Source organism: Leptodactylus fuscus, chromosome 1, assembly GCF_031893055.1.
Source record: "Leptodactylus fuscus isolate aLepFus1 chromosome 1, aLepFus1.hap2, whole genome shotgun sequence".
NCBI classification, from domain to species: domain Eukaryota; kingdom Metazoa; phylum Chordata; class Amphibia; order Anura; family Leptodactylidae; genus Leptodactylus; species Leptodactylus fuscus.
In genome coordinates this window covers 312014185-312030770 of record NC_134265.1, presented here as the reverse complement: position 1 = coordinate 312030770, position 16586 = coordinate 312014185, and the positions used below count along the sequence as shown (strand labels likewise).

Genomic DNA, 16586 nt, shown 5'->3' with positions numbered 1-16586 from the left:
TTATTTTATTTTTTTTACTATATTTTTTAAAGTTTTTTTTCACTATTGTTTGGGAGATTCTATACATTATTATTGTGGCTGGTCATAGACTCCCCCTCTTCCTCAAAAAAAAGAGAAAAAATTTTTTTTGTCTTGATTCGAGTATAAGCCAAGGGGGGCTTTTTCAGCACAAAAACTGTGCTGAAAAACTCGGCTTATACTCGAGTATCTCCTTGTTTCTTGGAAAATGCATTAGAGTTGACTTCTGGAAATACCTTCTGTTTCCTACATTGTGTCTTATAATTCAATTTATACAGTCCTATTTGTATTATTTACCTGCATCATTCTGCGGTGTGTTACAGCAGTGTTTCAGATGCTGGATGATAGACATATTCTAAAGGATGGATTCTAGAACTATTACTATGACAAAACAACCAAAATCTAGAATTAATTATATAGTTGTATAAAACAAATGATTGTTCTATTACCATGGAACAGAGTTTTCCTACATGATGGATATGCCATTAGTCTTGTGGTGGCAAACCAATTGAGATTAGCCCCATCAGGGCCTGACTTTTGCCAACCAAATAAGGTTTTCCTCCTACTGGCCAAGTACCTGCTTGAGTTCAGGAAGCTGTTGTTGTCCTTCGGGAAGTGCCATTGAATTTGGCCACATATTTTTAGATAAGTACAGTGTTGGCCAAAAGTATTGGCACCCCTGCAATTCTGTCAGATAATACTCGTGTTCTTCCAGAAAATAATTGCAATCACAAACTCTTTGGTATTAATATCTTCATTTATTTTGCTTCTAATGAAAAAACACAAAAGAGAATGAAAAAAAAAGTCAAATCATTGATCATTTTACACAAAACTCCAAAAATGGGCCGGACAAAAGTATTGGCACCCTCAGCCTAATACTTGGTAGCACAACCTTTACACAAAATAACTGCGAACAACCGCTTCCGGTAACCAACAATGAGTTTCTTACAATGCTCTGCTGGAATTTTAGACCATTCTTCTTTGGCAAACTGCTCCAGGTCCCCCCTGAGATGTGAAGGGGGCCTTCTCCAAACTGCCATCAAGAGATCTCTCCACAGGTGTTCTATGGGATTCAGGTCTGGACTCATTGCTGCCACTTTAGAAGTCTCCAGTGCTTTCTCTCAAACCATTTTCTAGTGCTTTTTGAAGTGTGTTTTGGGTCATTGTCCTGCTGACCCATGACCCAAGACCCATGACCTCTGAGGGAGACCCAGCTTTCTCACACTGGGCCCTACATTATGCTGCTAAATTTGTTGGTAGTCTTCAGACTTCATAATACCATGCACACGGTCAAGCAGTCCAGTACCAGAGGCAGCAAAGCAACCCCAAAACATCAGGGAACCTCCGCCATGTTTGACTGTAGGGACCGTGTTCTTTTCTTTGAAGGCCTCTTTTTTTTCCTGTAAACTCTATGTTGATGCCTTTTCCTACTTTTGTCTCATCTGATCAGAAAACATTCTTCCAAAATGTTTTTGGCTTTCTCAGGTAAGTTTTGGCAAACTCCAGCCTGGTTTTTTTATGTCTCTGGGTAAGAAGTAGGGTCTTCCTGGGTATCCTACCATACAGTCCCTTTTCATTCAGATGCTGACGGATAGTACGGGTTGACACTGTTGTACCGTCGGACTGCAGGACAGCTTGAACTTGTTTGGATGTTAGTCGAGGTTCTTTATCCACCATCTGCACAATCTTGCGTTCAAATCTCTCGTCAATTTTTCTTTTCCGTCCACATCTAGGGAGGTTAGACACAGTGCCATGGGCTTTAAACTTCTTGATGACACTGCGCACCATAGACACAGGAAAATTCAGGTCTTTGGAGATGGACTTGTAGCCTTAAGATTGCTCATGCTTCCTCACAATTTTGCTTCTCAAGTCCACAGACAGTTCTTTGGTCTTCTTTCTTTTCTTCATGCTCAATGTGGTACACACAAGGACACAGGACAGAGGTGGAGTCAACTTTAATCCATTTCAACTGGTTGCAAGTGTGATTTAGTTATTGCCACCACCTGTTAGGTGCCTCAGGTAAGTAACAGGTGATGTTAATTACACAAATTAGAGAAGCATCACATGATTTTTCAAACAGTGCCAATACTTTTGTCCACACCCTTTTTATGTTTGGTGTGGAATTATATCCAATTTGGCTTTTTGACAATTCTTTTTGTGGTTTTCCATTAAAGACAATTTAAATGAAGATAATAATACCAAAGAATTTGTGATTGTAATCATTTTCTGGAAGAAAATGAGTATTATCTGACAGAATTGCAGGGGTGCCAATACTTTTGGCCAACACTGTAGCATCAGCAGGTAATTGCATATAATAATAATAATTGTTCTTCTGTTCTTCAGAGGAGCACAGTATGAGTACAGCCGAGACTGAACATTGCCTTTTTCTCACCATCAGTATTTATAGAAATATACTGCTGGTATTCTTCACAAGGTAGTGTTTCCAGATTAATTTTTGTCTCTGTCTGTATGTCCAAGCAATGCTCTTGAACATTTGAATATGTCAGAACTTTATGTTTGGATTACTGTTCTTCTGTTTGACAATTTTACTCCTGAAAGCCTTTAAGGAGCTATGTTGTGCTATTGTCTGTATGTCTGTATTATGTTTTAGTTTCTGCATATTATATTTAGACACATAAGTCCTTCTGATATTTATGCTTGGCCCTAGGGTTTCCATATATGTAGCTTTGCTAACATGGATGCTCATGTCCTTCTGCTAAGTATGTCCTTCTGCCATGTATGCATTTCTGTTACCAGTCCTCTGTTATGTGTCACATTTTGCTATGAATTTGGATGTATGTCCTTCTGCTTGAATGTCTGTATGTCTGAGTCTTGTATATGAGTGGTCACTCACACAGTCCCGGATTTGGATCTGTATTTTATCCTTTGATTTTGAGCTATGAATCTTGCACCAAACTGAGATGTGTATCCTTCCTAAGGCCTGGGGTTGAGCCTATTCTTTGAGGCACATATTTGTGTCCTTGGATCCATGGTTCCTGCAGCAGTCTTGCTTCTGTTATGTTCGCCTGTGTTTTGTTCACACCAATGTTACCAATCCTTACGTCCTACCTAGGATTCCTGTGCTGTACCTGGCCTCTGTTATTCTAGTCTTTGCAGGTCAATACTTCTCAATGTCCTGTAATATCCTGCTCATGCTTTGAAGTGAGAGATTTCTAGAGCATATTCTCCCTACTGTCTTTGTGCAGCTAGTCTCTAACCACCAGCTCTGAGAAAACTCACAATTACACTTAGTCTATATTTTAGAAGTTTCCCCTCTACAGGCTCTAAGGCCTGGTTCACATCTGCATTCGGTATTCTGTTCGGGGTGTGCGCTTGGGGACCCCCTGAACGGAAACCTATATGCATTAAAAAGTGGTTAGATAAGAAACCACACGGACCCCATAGACTATAAGGGTATGTTCACACGACGTAAAATGGATTCTGTGTGTGAACATACCGCGCGTCTAGCCGTGACAGAATACCAATGCAGTGCACCGGCATCCCATCGTGGCATTCTGCTCCGGATTAGACCCAAATGAATGGGCCTAATTGGGAGGGAGTCTCGCGCTGTGGACACCACAGCTGAGTCAGCCACGGAATCTGCAGCAATTTAGATCATCTCGCTTCTTTTTTCCGCTACTAGCTAGCAGAAAAAAGAAGCGGATGGCTCCCATTGAAGTCAATGGGAACCGTTTTGGCAGGCGGATTTTGAGGCGGATTCTGCATCAAATCCGCTGCCAAAAAACTTCATGTGAACATACCCTAATGGGGTCCGTAAGGTTTTTTTCTTGGTGTCCATACAAATCATGCGGAGAGAAAAGTACTGCAAGCAGCACCATGTGGTTTCTTAGCTGACCGTTTTAATGCGTATATTTTTCCACTCGGGCCTTAGTCATGTAATGACCATAAGTGGTGGTATGCCTCACATAAACACACTGTATTACTATTTATACAGGTTAGATTAAGTTCAATAAATAATACTTTTATATACACACTATAGATTTTTATTGTCATACGGTTTTATGTAAATTTTTTTCAGCATTTTTCAAATATTTGCTTAAAGTATATCAGCAAGTTGCTATTTTAACCCTGACCTGACATCCACCGTACTACTGTGGTGGAAGTCGGGTTCTCTTTGGCGCTTCTGCCTGAAGTCAGTGGCCGCTGATTGGGTTGCAGGGGTCACATCGGCATCATTATGTACGGCAGAAGCACCAAAGAGAATTGAGCCACTGCGGAGATCAGGAAAGGTGAGTAACAATGTTTTCATTTCAGCCGTGTTTGTTCCCATCCAAACAGCTGGGCAAGGACTCTGGCTGCCCATGCCAGGGGTCAGACATCTACTGATCATTAATTGATGACCCCACCTAAAGTATAGGTCATTAAATGATGAGCCAGGATAACCCCTTTAATCAAACATCTTGAGGAATTGTGATAATATAAGAAAAGATCCTCTACTCACTGATTTACTCAACTGCTCCTCCGGTGCCCCCGATCAGATCCTCCCAACCAAGCTTCGTTAACTTGGCTGCAGGGATGACGTATCCATATTGGCTGCAAAGATGACATGCCCATATTGGCTATAGGGATGACATGCCCATATTGGCTGTAGGGATGGCATGCCCATATTGGCTGTAGGAATGGCATGCCCATATTGGCTGTAGGGATGGCATGCCCATATTGGCTGTAGGGATGGCATGCCCATATTGGCTGCAGGGATGACATGCCCGTATTGGCTGCAGGGATGACATGCCCTTATTAGCTGTAGGGATGGCATGCCCATATTGGCTGCAGGGATGACATGCCCTTATTAGCTGTAGGGATGACATGCCCATATTGGCTGCAGGGATGACATGCCCGTATTGGCTGCAGGGATGACATGCCCATATTGGCTGTAGGGATGGCATGCCCATATTGGCTGCAGGGATGACATGCCCTTATTAGCTGTAGGGATGACATGCCCATATTGGCTGCAGGGATGACATGCCCATATTGGCTGCAGGGATGACATGCCCTTATTATCTGTAGGGATGGCATGCCCATATTGGCTGCAGGGATGACATGCCCATATTGGCTGTAGGGATGACATGCCCATATTGGCTGCAGGGATGACATGCCCCTATTGGCTGTAGGGATGACATGCCCATATTGGCTGCAGGGATGGCATGCCCATATTGGCTGTAGGGATGACATGCCCATATTGGCTGCAGGGATGGCATGCCCTTATTAGCTGTAGGGATGGCATGCCCATATTGGCTGCAGGGATGGCATGCCCATATTGGCTGCAGGGATGACATGCCCATATTGGCTGCAGGGATGACATGCCCGTATTAGCTGTAGGGATGGCATGCCCATATTGGCTGCAGGGATGGCATGCCCATATTGGCTGCAGGGATGGCATGCCCATATTGGCTACAGGGATGACATGCCCATATTGGCTGTAGGAATGGCATGCCCATATTGGCTGTAGGAATGGCATGCCCATATTGGCTGCAGGGATGACATGCCCGTATTGGCTGCAGGGATGACATGCCCATATTGGCTGCAGAGATGACATGCCCGTATTGGCTGCAGAGATGACATGCCCATATTGGCTGCAGGGCTGACGTACCCATATTGGCTGCAGGGCTGACGTACCCATATTGGCTGCAGGGATGGCATGCCCATATTGGCTGCAGGGATGACATGCCCATATTTGCTGTAGGGATGGCATGCCCATATTGGCTACAGGGATGACATGCCCATATTGGCTGCAGGGATGACATGCCATATTGGCTGCAGGGATGACATGCCCATATTGGCTGTAGGGATGGCATGCCCATATTGGCTACAGGGATGACATACCCGTTTACCCCAACTGTCCGCAGCAGCCAATTTCCAATTATTTAATACATGTTACCTTACTAGAGAGCAAATTCCTTTGATTTTTTAAAACAAAATGTAACTTTATTTAGCTTAGATTTTCACTACAGTAATGCAAAAATAAAGTACATGAGCTGCATTCATCTGGTTGATACTGACACATATAATATAACAGCAGGTTAAACAAATAGAAGAACCTAACAGATAAAAAATGTGTTTTTGAAACAGGAGTCAGAGAAATGCATTTATTTACAAGACGTAATAGACGCATCTATCAATACTTTCAGAATGGCAGTGTTCTGCATGCAGAGGTCTTCAACTGCAGCGGTCATCAGTCATTCTCATTATACACCATAGTAATACACAATAGAACACTGAAAAACAATGTTTTAAGATGCTTTTAATATAATTAAGAAATTAAGGAAAATTTGGCAATATTGGCCAAAAATAATTTATGATAATATCCTTTACATTCTATTGTGAAAGATTGTTACAGGTGTTTACAATATGGGGTGTCCAAGTCTGTGTCGGTAGGCCGTCATCATCAACTGCCTGGAAGAGAATAAGAACATAAGAATGACATGAAGTACAGCTGCCTCTGAGAAAATGAAATGTTAATAAAAATTCCTGGGCTAGATGGAATTCATCCACGGGGATTGAGGGAACTGAGTTTGGTAATTGACAGAACTTTGTATCTCATCTTCTTAGACTCTCTTGTGACAGGTTCAATGTCACCGCGTCAGAGGATGGTAGATGTTTAATGCCGATATTTTTTTAAAATATAAAGTGGGCAACTATTTAGATATGCAGTGCTGTGCAAAATTTTCAGACCTGTACAAAGGACCAGGTTCTCTCCTGTTGACATTGCTGTAGGTCTCCCACCACTTGCAACCTTTGCATTGCTCATTGCAAAGAATGAAAGCCTTGGGTGAAACCTGTGCAAATGATTGACATGTTGTGAGTTTAGAATCCGCAGTGCAGGTCACTTTGTGATATGGATTTTAGTTGTAGAAAATAGATGAGATCTGTTTATTCTGATCCAGTGCTATGGTAGATTACATGTTATGATCATATGTATGTGGCCTGGCCTTAGGGAGATGTTTGCATTATGGTATTTGTTTGGCACTACTGGAAAGGAATGCCTTGTTGGTGTGTGATATATAGCGGGTCTGGGAAGGTATATATTTAGAGGACAAGTAAACTTGTATTTTTTTCATGAATCAAGAGAGGAGAGGAGAAGGGGGATAAGGAGAAGATGGAAAGATAGATGAGCGTCTACAGCATTATTGTATAAGGAAAAATATATCTTTGTACCGTATTAGCCTGTGGATATGAAATATAAAAATTGAGACTCTTCACTGAACACTTTATTCCTGTGTCCTCTTGTGTAGAAATATGCATCCCTTCAGAAATTGTGTCATACCATGCCTGATGAAGAGACCTGAGTAGCCTTGAAAGCTTGCAATCTGTCATCATTTTTGTTACAATTATTGTAGTAAATTTTGTCAGCAATGAGCTGGATATTAATTCCTGATAGTCCAAGTGTGTTGTGAAAGAGAACTGTCTCCCTATAGTGAATATATATCTATGCTCTTCCTGCCCTGGTCTCTCTTTACACATCTATTATATTGTCTAATATATAGATATTAGTGACAGGAGGAGGCAAATAAGTGAGGAAACAGGCGCTACAAAAAAAAAGGTATATTATAAAGTTTATCTTCATCTGAACCAAAAAACACTTTAGTTACACACAAAGGGAATGTCTGGTGTGTGACTGAGTAAAGAAAATATGACTATTTTACTGTGACATACTATGGATATAGTATGTGGTGTTTGTATGCCAGGGCTGCTTTATAATCCTTGTCCGGCCCTGCGGTCTACACTACATTTATATCTGTACTACTCTATGCTGCTTGGTATGTTTTTGCAGTCTGTTAATATGTAATAATACTTAATAAGGCTTCTCATTTGTTGTAAATGTTGTATTGGCTGATTCATTAAAAGGAAATAATACAGCTGAAACATAGATTTAGGGTTCTGCATGGAGGGAGCCTACTCTGAAGACATAGTCAAGCAGAACACCACTATCTGGCAATGGTATAGACAGACAGTCTGGATTCCTGCCCTGTTGTACACTAATCTAAATAAGACTGTTAAATGGTCCGATGTATTAAGTGTAATGATCCCCTACATCCTGTCCTGACAGGCTGCAAAGTCAAGACCCAGCAGTTTCGCCATTTTTCATCATTAATTTTTAACACAATAGTATACATGACAAATAAACTAGGAGTGAGGGTATAGGACCAATGTCATCCAAAGCAGGCATGTCAAACTCAGGGTACCCCGAGGGCCACATGAGTAACAAGAGGTTATAGCGAGGGCCGCACACAGCAGCTAATGTCACACACGTATTTTAACAGCAGTCATGAAAACAAGATATGAAGTAGTAATATGTAACAGCAACATATATTTAACAAAAATACAGCAATTAAAAACGAAACATTTATTTGCTATAATTTTTTTCAATCTTTTTTAGATAAGTGGTGATCAGTCAGCCTTGTTCTCTGAGAAGATTTTGTTAGTTTCATAAAAGAAAATTATCTGTTTACATATACACCCTTCATCTGCCCCCAGTTTCATGTCCCCCCTCCATCTCTGCCCCCAGTTTCATGTCCCCTCCATCTCTGCCACCCAGATTCATGTCCCCTCCATCTCTGCCCCCAGATTCATGTCCCCCCATCTCTGCCCCCAGATTCATGTCCCCTCCATCTCTGCCCCCAGATTCATGTCCCCCCATCTCTGCCCCCAGATTCATGTCCTCTCCTCCATCTCTGCCCCCAGATTCATGTCCCCACACCTCTGCCCCCAGATTCATGTCCATCTCTGCCCCCAGATTCATGTCCCCCCCATCTCTGCCCCCATATTCATGTCCCCTCCATCTCTGCCCCCAGACTCATGTCCCTTCCATCTCTGCCCCCAGATTCATGTCCCTCCTCCATCTCTGCCCCCATATTCATGTCCCCTCCATCTCTGCCCCCAGACTCATGTCCCTTCCATCTCTGCCCCCAGATTCATGTCCCCCCATCTCTGCCCCATATTCATGTCCCCTCCATCTCTGCCCCAGATTCATGTCCGCCCCTCCATCTCTGCCCCCAGTGTCATGTCGTCCTCTCCATTTCTGCCCCAGTGTCATGCTGTTCCCTCCTTCATCTGCCCTCTGTTTCACGTTCCACCTCTATGTGCACACACATTAAAGAGGACCTTCTTCACAGCACAGCCAATCGCGCTGTGCTGTGAGAGCCGGGAGGAACGCCCCCTCCATCTGCTCGCAGTACTCGTCCATTATCAGGGATGGAGGGGGCGTTCCTCCCGGCTCTCACAGTACAGCGCGATTGGCTGTGCTGTGAAGAAGGACATCTCTGACTGAGTGTCAGAAATGCCCTTCTGACCATAGAAGAGCTACGGTACCGGGACCCACATCCCGGCACTGGGCCCACATCGGGAAAGCCGACACTGCGCTGAACTCAGCGCACTGTCAGCTTTCCGGCAGTATATAGAACTGGGTTCTGCATGGAGGGAGCCTACTCTGAAGACATAGTCAAGCAGAACACCACTATCTGGCAATGGTATAGACAGACAGTCTGGATTCCTGCCCTGTTGTACACTAATCTAAATAAGACTGTTAAATGGTCCGATGTATTAAGTGTAATGATCCCCTACATCCTGTCCTGACAGGCTGCAAAGTCAAGACCCAGCAGTTTCGCCATTTTTCATCATTAATTTTTAACACAATAGTATACATGACAAATAAACTAGGAGTGAGGGTATAGGACCAATGTCATCCAAAGCAGGCATGTCAAACTCAGGGTACCCCGAGGGCCACATGAGTAACAAGAGGTTATAGCGAGGGCCGCACACAGCAGCTAATGTCACACACGTATTTTAACAGCAGTCATGAAAACAAGATATGAAGTAGTAATATGTAACAGCAACATATATTTAACAAAAATACAGCAATTAAAAACGAAACATTTATTTGCTATAATTTTTTTCAATCTTTTTTAGATAAGTGGTGATCAGTCAGCCTTGTTCTCTGAGAAGATTTTGTTAGTTTCATAAAAGAAAATTATCTGTTTACATATACACCCTTCATCTGCCCCCAGTTTCATGTCCCCCCTCCATCTCTGCCCCCAGTTTCATGTCCCCTCCATCTCTGCCACCCAGATTCATGTCCCCTCCATCTCTGCCCCCAGATTCATGTCCCCCCATCTCTGCCCCCAGATTCATGTCCCCTCCATCTCTGCCCCCCAGATTCATGTCCCCTCCATCTCTGCCCCCAGATTCATGTCCCCTCCATCTCTGCCCCCCAGATTCATGTCCCCTCCATCTCTGCCCACCAGATTCATGTCCCCTCCATCTCTGCCCCCCAGATTCATGTCCCCTCCATCTCTGCCCACCAGATTCATGTCCCCTCCATCTCTGCCCCCAGATTCATGTCCCCCCATCTCTGCCCCCAGATTCATGTCCTCTCCTCCATCTCTGCCCCCAGATTCATGTCCCCACACCTCTGCCCCCAGATTCATGTCCATCTCTGCCCCCAGATTCATGTCCCCCCCATCTCTGCCCCCATATTCATGTCCCCTCCATCTCTGCCCCCAGACTCATGTCCCTTCCATCTCTGCCCCCAGATTCATGTCCCTCCTCCATCTCTGCCCCCATATTCATGTCCCCTCCATCTCTGCCCCCAGACTCATGTCCCTTCCATCTCTGCCCCCAGATTCATGTCCCCCCATCTCTGCCCCATATTCATGTCCCCTCCATCTCTGCCCCAGATTCATGTCCGCCCCTCCATCTCTGCCCCCAGTGTCATGTCGTCCTCTCCATTTCTGCCCCAGTGTCATGCTGTTCCCTCCTTCATCTGCCCTCTGTTTCACGTTCCACCTCTATGTGCACACACATTAAAGAGGACCTTCTTCACAGCACAGCCAATCGCGCTGTGCTGTGAGAGCCGGGAGGAACGCCCCCTCCATCTGCTCGCAGTACTCGTCCATTATCAGGGATGGAGGGGGCGTTCCTCCCGGCTCTCACAGTACAGCGCGATTGGCTGTGCTGTGAAGAAGGACATCTCTGACTGAGTGTCAGAAATGCCCTTCTGACCATAGAAGAGCTACGGTACCGGGACCCACATCCCGGCACTGGGCCCACATCGGGAAAGCCGACACTGCGCTGAACTCAGCGCACTGTCAGCTTTCCGGCAGTATATAGAACTGCCTTACCTTGTCCGACGACTCCGAGTCGTCGCTCCCCCGCCGCACTCTCTCGCGCGCGCTAACAGTCGTAGATCACATCACGTCTACACAGCAGCATGAGTTTTGCACCTCTGCGGCCCGCACAAAAGTTTCAAACTTTGTCTCTAAACTTCAGAGACGAAGTTTGAGACTTTTGTGCGGGCCGCAGATATGCCTGTAAAGGGCCGAATGCGGCCCGCTGGCCGCATGTTTGACATGCCTGATCCAAAGTACATTCTTATGTATGGCACAAAACATTATTTATTGCATAGAAAAATACCTACAAGTGTGGGATATCACCATTTCAATCATACAATTTAGTGTTTTTTTGGTTTTTCTTGCTGGATTCTGTCTATGTCTATATGATAACACTTCCTGTCCCACCCAGTATTTAGGCTGAGGCCCCACATTGTGGAAAAGCAGCTTTTTGTTGCAGATTTTGCGCTAAAACTAAGAATGGCTACAAAAGAAGTGAAAAAATATATAGGAAGCTCTTAGACTTCTACCTGTTGTTCAATCCACTCCTGATTTTAGCTCAAAAAAATGCAAAGAAAAAAAAAATACTCTTCCGCAACGCGAGGCCATAGCCTTAAGGAACACTAAGGGTAAGTTCACGCGGAGTAAAATGGAGTGTATTTTGGAGTGTAATTTTACACGTGTAAAAAATTTACGTGCGTATTTTGGAGCGTTTTTTTTTACACGTGGCGTTTATGGAGTGTTTACGGAGCGGTCTTTGGAGCGTTTTACGGAAGCGTGTTTTTCTACACGCGTAAACGCTCCAAAAAAACGCTCCGTAAACGCCACGTGTAAAAAAATTTACGCACGTATTTTGGAGCGTTTTTTTTTACACGTGGCGTTTACGGAGCGTTTTTTTGGAGCGTTTACGCGTGTAGAAAAACACGCTTCCGTAAAACGCTCCAAAATACACTCCATTTTACTCCGTGTGAACTTACCCGTAAGCCTTATAGCTAAAGACAAGGATCAGCCTTCTTTTGTTGCACTGGTAAGAAAATAAAAGAAGACGTGAGGATCATATAAGGCCCAGTGTGTGCCAGCGGTTCAGTCATCCTGCAGGCGCAGGTACAGAAATCTCCCTCATTAACCTCCCTGATAAATCTGCCTAGAGATAAGATACTTAAATATAGTTTCACGTTATTCAAATCCATTAAAGAAATGCTAATGTAGATCTGGGAATTCTCCTCTAAAGAGTGCTTGACAGTTCTCCTGACATATCTATTTTACTAAATAATTATATTCTCCACAAAAATCTGATTTTTTTTAGATGCCTGAATTGTGCCATTCCTCTGTTATTCCTCCTAGAAATGCATGAATAAATTAAAGGGATTATCTACCTTTGTATTATTAATGTCCTATCCTTATCCTGAAGACGGTCGGAGCACCATGGCTCCTGGTATTGTACTCACTCGCCATACAAACCATAGCGGCAGCTTTAGTTACTGCAGCACTTTCTCATAGATTTCAATAGGGCAAATACAGTACCTATAGATGACGCTACACTGTGAATGGCGAGTGAGCAGAGCGGTCTCCAGCATGGGCGCCTCACTGTCCTAGAACAGCTGATCTGTGGCAGTCCAATAGATCTAATATCCATGGCTTATTTGAAGGCTAGGCCATGAATATTACTCAGGTGGGTAACACTAAACCACTAGGTGTAACTAATGGAAGGGTCACTACACGGTCTTGCACAGTCCAACGGACACGATCACACCTCTTTCACGATGGGAATGATAACCTGATATCAACTTATTTCTAAATATACTGCTCTTCGATCAATCCTTTAATAGAATCTTAAGTGCATTATATATATGATGTGTACTATACTCAGATAACCGAGAAAGTATTTGTATTTTATTCACTTTTAGAAGCTGATGATTTTATGTTACCAGAGTTTTATATGAAGTTAGTCATGCAATATCATTCATATGTATAGATATACATATGTGTATATATATATATATATGTGTGTGTATATATATATATATATATATATATATATATATATATATATATATATTAGATATAAATACCTCTTAGCGGAAACCTGCTGATCTCCTTCCATTACGTGGCTAGAAAGGAAAGATAAATTGGATAATAAGCGCTAGCGGTTACGTAAAAACCTTGATAATTAGCAGGTAACATACATGATATCTTCTTTCTAATGAGAAATTTTATTTTTAGATCCTCAAGTCATCAGCCATATCATGCGATGAAGGAAACAGCTGAGGTTTTCATAGTTTATCATACATGTAGCTCCTAAATAACTAACGCTTGGTTCACACTACTGTTTAGGTCGGGTCCTTTGGTGACCCGAAAGACAGAGAGCCTATTTGCTTTAAAAGCAACCCGTGCCCCATACAGTGTAATGGGCTCCGCCTGGTTTCCACCATTTTTATACAGAAACCCGGGGGGAGAGAAAAGTCCTCCTTAATTTTAAGCAGAATCTGGAACAGAGTCTCCTATGGAGTGGGTGTGAATCTAGCATTAGAGGAGCATTACAGTACAGAGGATACAGATTTTTTTTTTTCTTTTGCTATGCTATAAAATGAGAGTGTAATGAATATTTAAAGGGAGTCTGTCAGCAGTAAATGTGTTATTAATCTAATCCCAATACCTTGTGCAGGTGGTTCTACAGATTCCAAATATGCCTCTGTTATTCAACTTTGCAGCCCTATCTTAATGTAAATAGACATTTTATTCATATGCAGATCTACATTATATTCATATGCAAGCTATGGCACTCTCCCAAAGCACTTTCCCCTCATTTACATATATCTGAAAATGGTGATTTACAGTGAAAATAGGGCCCCAAAGATGAATAAGAGAGATATATTTGGAAACCGTAGAATCACTTCTACAAGTTACTGAGATAAGGTTTATGCTGAATTTACCACTGACAAACTCTCTTTAAAGGGAGTCTACCACCTCTACCAAGCATACTTAACTGTCAATATTGTATTACTGAGCACATTACAGTGATAAATAATATACCTTTGTTATGTATGTCACTTATGTAGATTTGGAGAAAAACAACTTAGAAGTGTTATGCAAATTAGGCAGTTGGTGCACTGGGGGCGGGCCTTCAGCTCCCTGGATGGCTGAGCTTTTACCACTCAGATTCCTACCATCTCCTGCCTGAGCCAAACCTTCCAGTGGGAGTTGATCTTCACACTACTATGACATCACCCATATTACAAAAGCAGTAAGTGCAGTACTCCCAGAACTAGGGGAACGCTTTTCAGGATAAATTGTCATATGAATGTAATATAATGGCCACTATATCTGGGAGTCTGTCAGGTCCAAAATGTCTTCCAAACCAACAATAGCTCTGTGTAGGGGCCAATAACAGCCACCAAACTGATGAAGCAATGCAAAAATAATCATCTTTTTATGGATATACATATCAGCCTCCAAGTGCATCGAGGTCGGGGCCAGATTTGCCTACTGAAAGCTGTAACAAAGACTCAAGTTTAAACTGTAATTCACTGCTAAAGGGGCAGCATTGGCCAGCTATTTTAGATGACATTCAATGCACTTATGGCTATCTGTAGGCAGATGTGGCTAATCAGTCCCTGCCCCTGAGGAACATGAGGCTGATTTGTATATCCAGATGGTTATTCCTGTATTGCTTGATTGGTTTGTGGCCACAAATGCATGTTTCTGCTCCTGTTAAAGGTTTTCTAATTAACAGAAGGGTTTTTCCTTCTGTTAAAAGCCCCTACACAGCAGTACTATTGGTTTGGGAGGTTCTTTAGACCTAACAACTCCCTTTAGTGACTTGTATCTTGAGTGTGAAATGCCAAATTATCACTTTCTTCTATAAAAATATAAAGTTTTCCTGTACAAAATAATCCTTGCTATGGAGTAATGGAATACATGATGAATTCTTCAGGAACCATCAATGAACCTGCATTGATATCTCAGTCTATGAATATTTGTCTATTTCCCCCCCCCCCCATTAATATAATTAAATGAATTACATACCCTGAAGAGAAAGTACCCCCTGCTTAAAACTCCTCCGGGCCCCTGGACCTCCTCCTGGAATTAAAAAGAAAAATTGGAATACATTAAATCTACGTATTTGGATTCACTTTCAAAGCATCAGGGTTGACAAGATTTAGTACCTTGTACATGATCTGTCTGATTGGATGGTATAGAAGTTTAATAGGCATTAATAATATACAATCGTAAGTTATTGGTATCACGACTACTTTACTACCTGGGAAGACATCCCATATCCCAACTCATCACATGAGTTATTGGACAATGTACAAAAGCATCACATAAATGCACGAAGACACAATGCACATATGCAGCACAAAACCGTGAATATGGCGATGAGATAAAATCATCATACACAGAATATGAAATATTCAGCTTTATCTCTGGTTTATAGTGTAGAAATCATCATAAATTACTATCTACAGTCAACAATTACATACATACAAGAACTTTTTGTGAAGTAAAAGGTCTTATCTATGGTAATACACTTCAACGGCATTAGAATTTAAGACAGAAAACTCAGGTTCCCACACCATGGTTACATTGCAGTATAACCTCGTTGCTGCTCACTTTTTTGGGATAGGGATTAACAGGGGAGCAAGTAAAACATTTTGTTAAATATCTCACATCCATTTTTGTTCTCAATTCTAATCTGATAAAATCAAATAAAAATAAAATAAAGGAAACCTGCATGCTGCTTCCATGTTGTGTGAACCCAACCTAAGGTTTCTTAACAAATAGCTAAAGTACCTAAGAGGGATACTAGAGTTATTAGGAAATACTATACTATACTATTATATATAACTAAGTCCATCCAGATTATGGGGATATTGTCACTCCTCCCTATTTACATCTTAGGAAACATATTTGCATATTCTTCCCATAAGTCCATCCAGTAAAGCTGGAAGTCAACCCATGCCCCTTTGTATACCAGTCTTTGGAGATAGCCTGCCACTATATGCAAACACTACCCTACTGTGTATGAGTGAGGGAGTATGGACTGGGATCCAATGCACCAGTGACTGGTCAATGGGTGGACACATACAGTTCAGTGCCCCAGTAAAGGAACAGTAATGGGCCCTTAGTTTTCCAACATCCCAACATACAGCATGCCCTTATGTGTCTCTAATAATACGTCAGTAATTGTTAGGACTCCTGGATCTACTGGGCTACCTGTAGGTGCACCAATGGTATGTCTATCCCTGGATCGGTAGGAGCCTAACATTTACAACCAAATCAATCCAGTGATAAATGGTTTCAACAGAACTACCCCTTTAAGATCCTGGCCTTAGTTAAGCTGTTAATCCACATGAGTTTAGTGTTAGCTGCAGTGGTGTAACTAATGTCTTGTGGGCCCTGATGCAATCTTTTGTCCGGGGACCCCTACCTTGATAGTGA

At 42.5% G+C, this 16586-nt stretch overlaps 1 protein-coding gene across 3 annotated transcripts in view; it reads right to left on the bottom strand.

Annotated features, from left to right (window-relative positions):
* Positions 1-6019: 6019 nt before the first annotated feature.
* The window catches only part of NMU (neuromedin U), a 41591-nt gene continuing 31024 nt past the window's right edge, over positions 6020-16586 (bottom strand). For all 3 annotated transcript variants that reach the window (XM_075266085.1, XM_075266103.1, XM_075266095.1), the window contains 3 exons: positions 15171-15224; positions 13217-13255; positions 6020-6432 (listed from right to left, as the gene is read on the bottom strand). In XM_075266085.1, the coding sequence (XP_075122186.1) occupies positions 13220-13255; positions 15171-15224 (90 nt within the window). In that variant the 3' untranslated portion in view covers positions 6020-6432; positions 13217-13219. The remainder of the gene's footprint in view (positions 6433-13216; positions 13256-15170; positions 15225-16586) is intronic.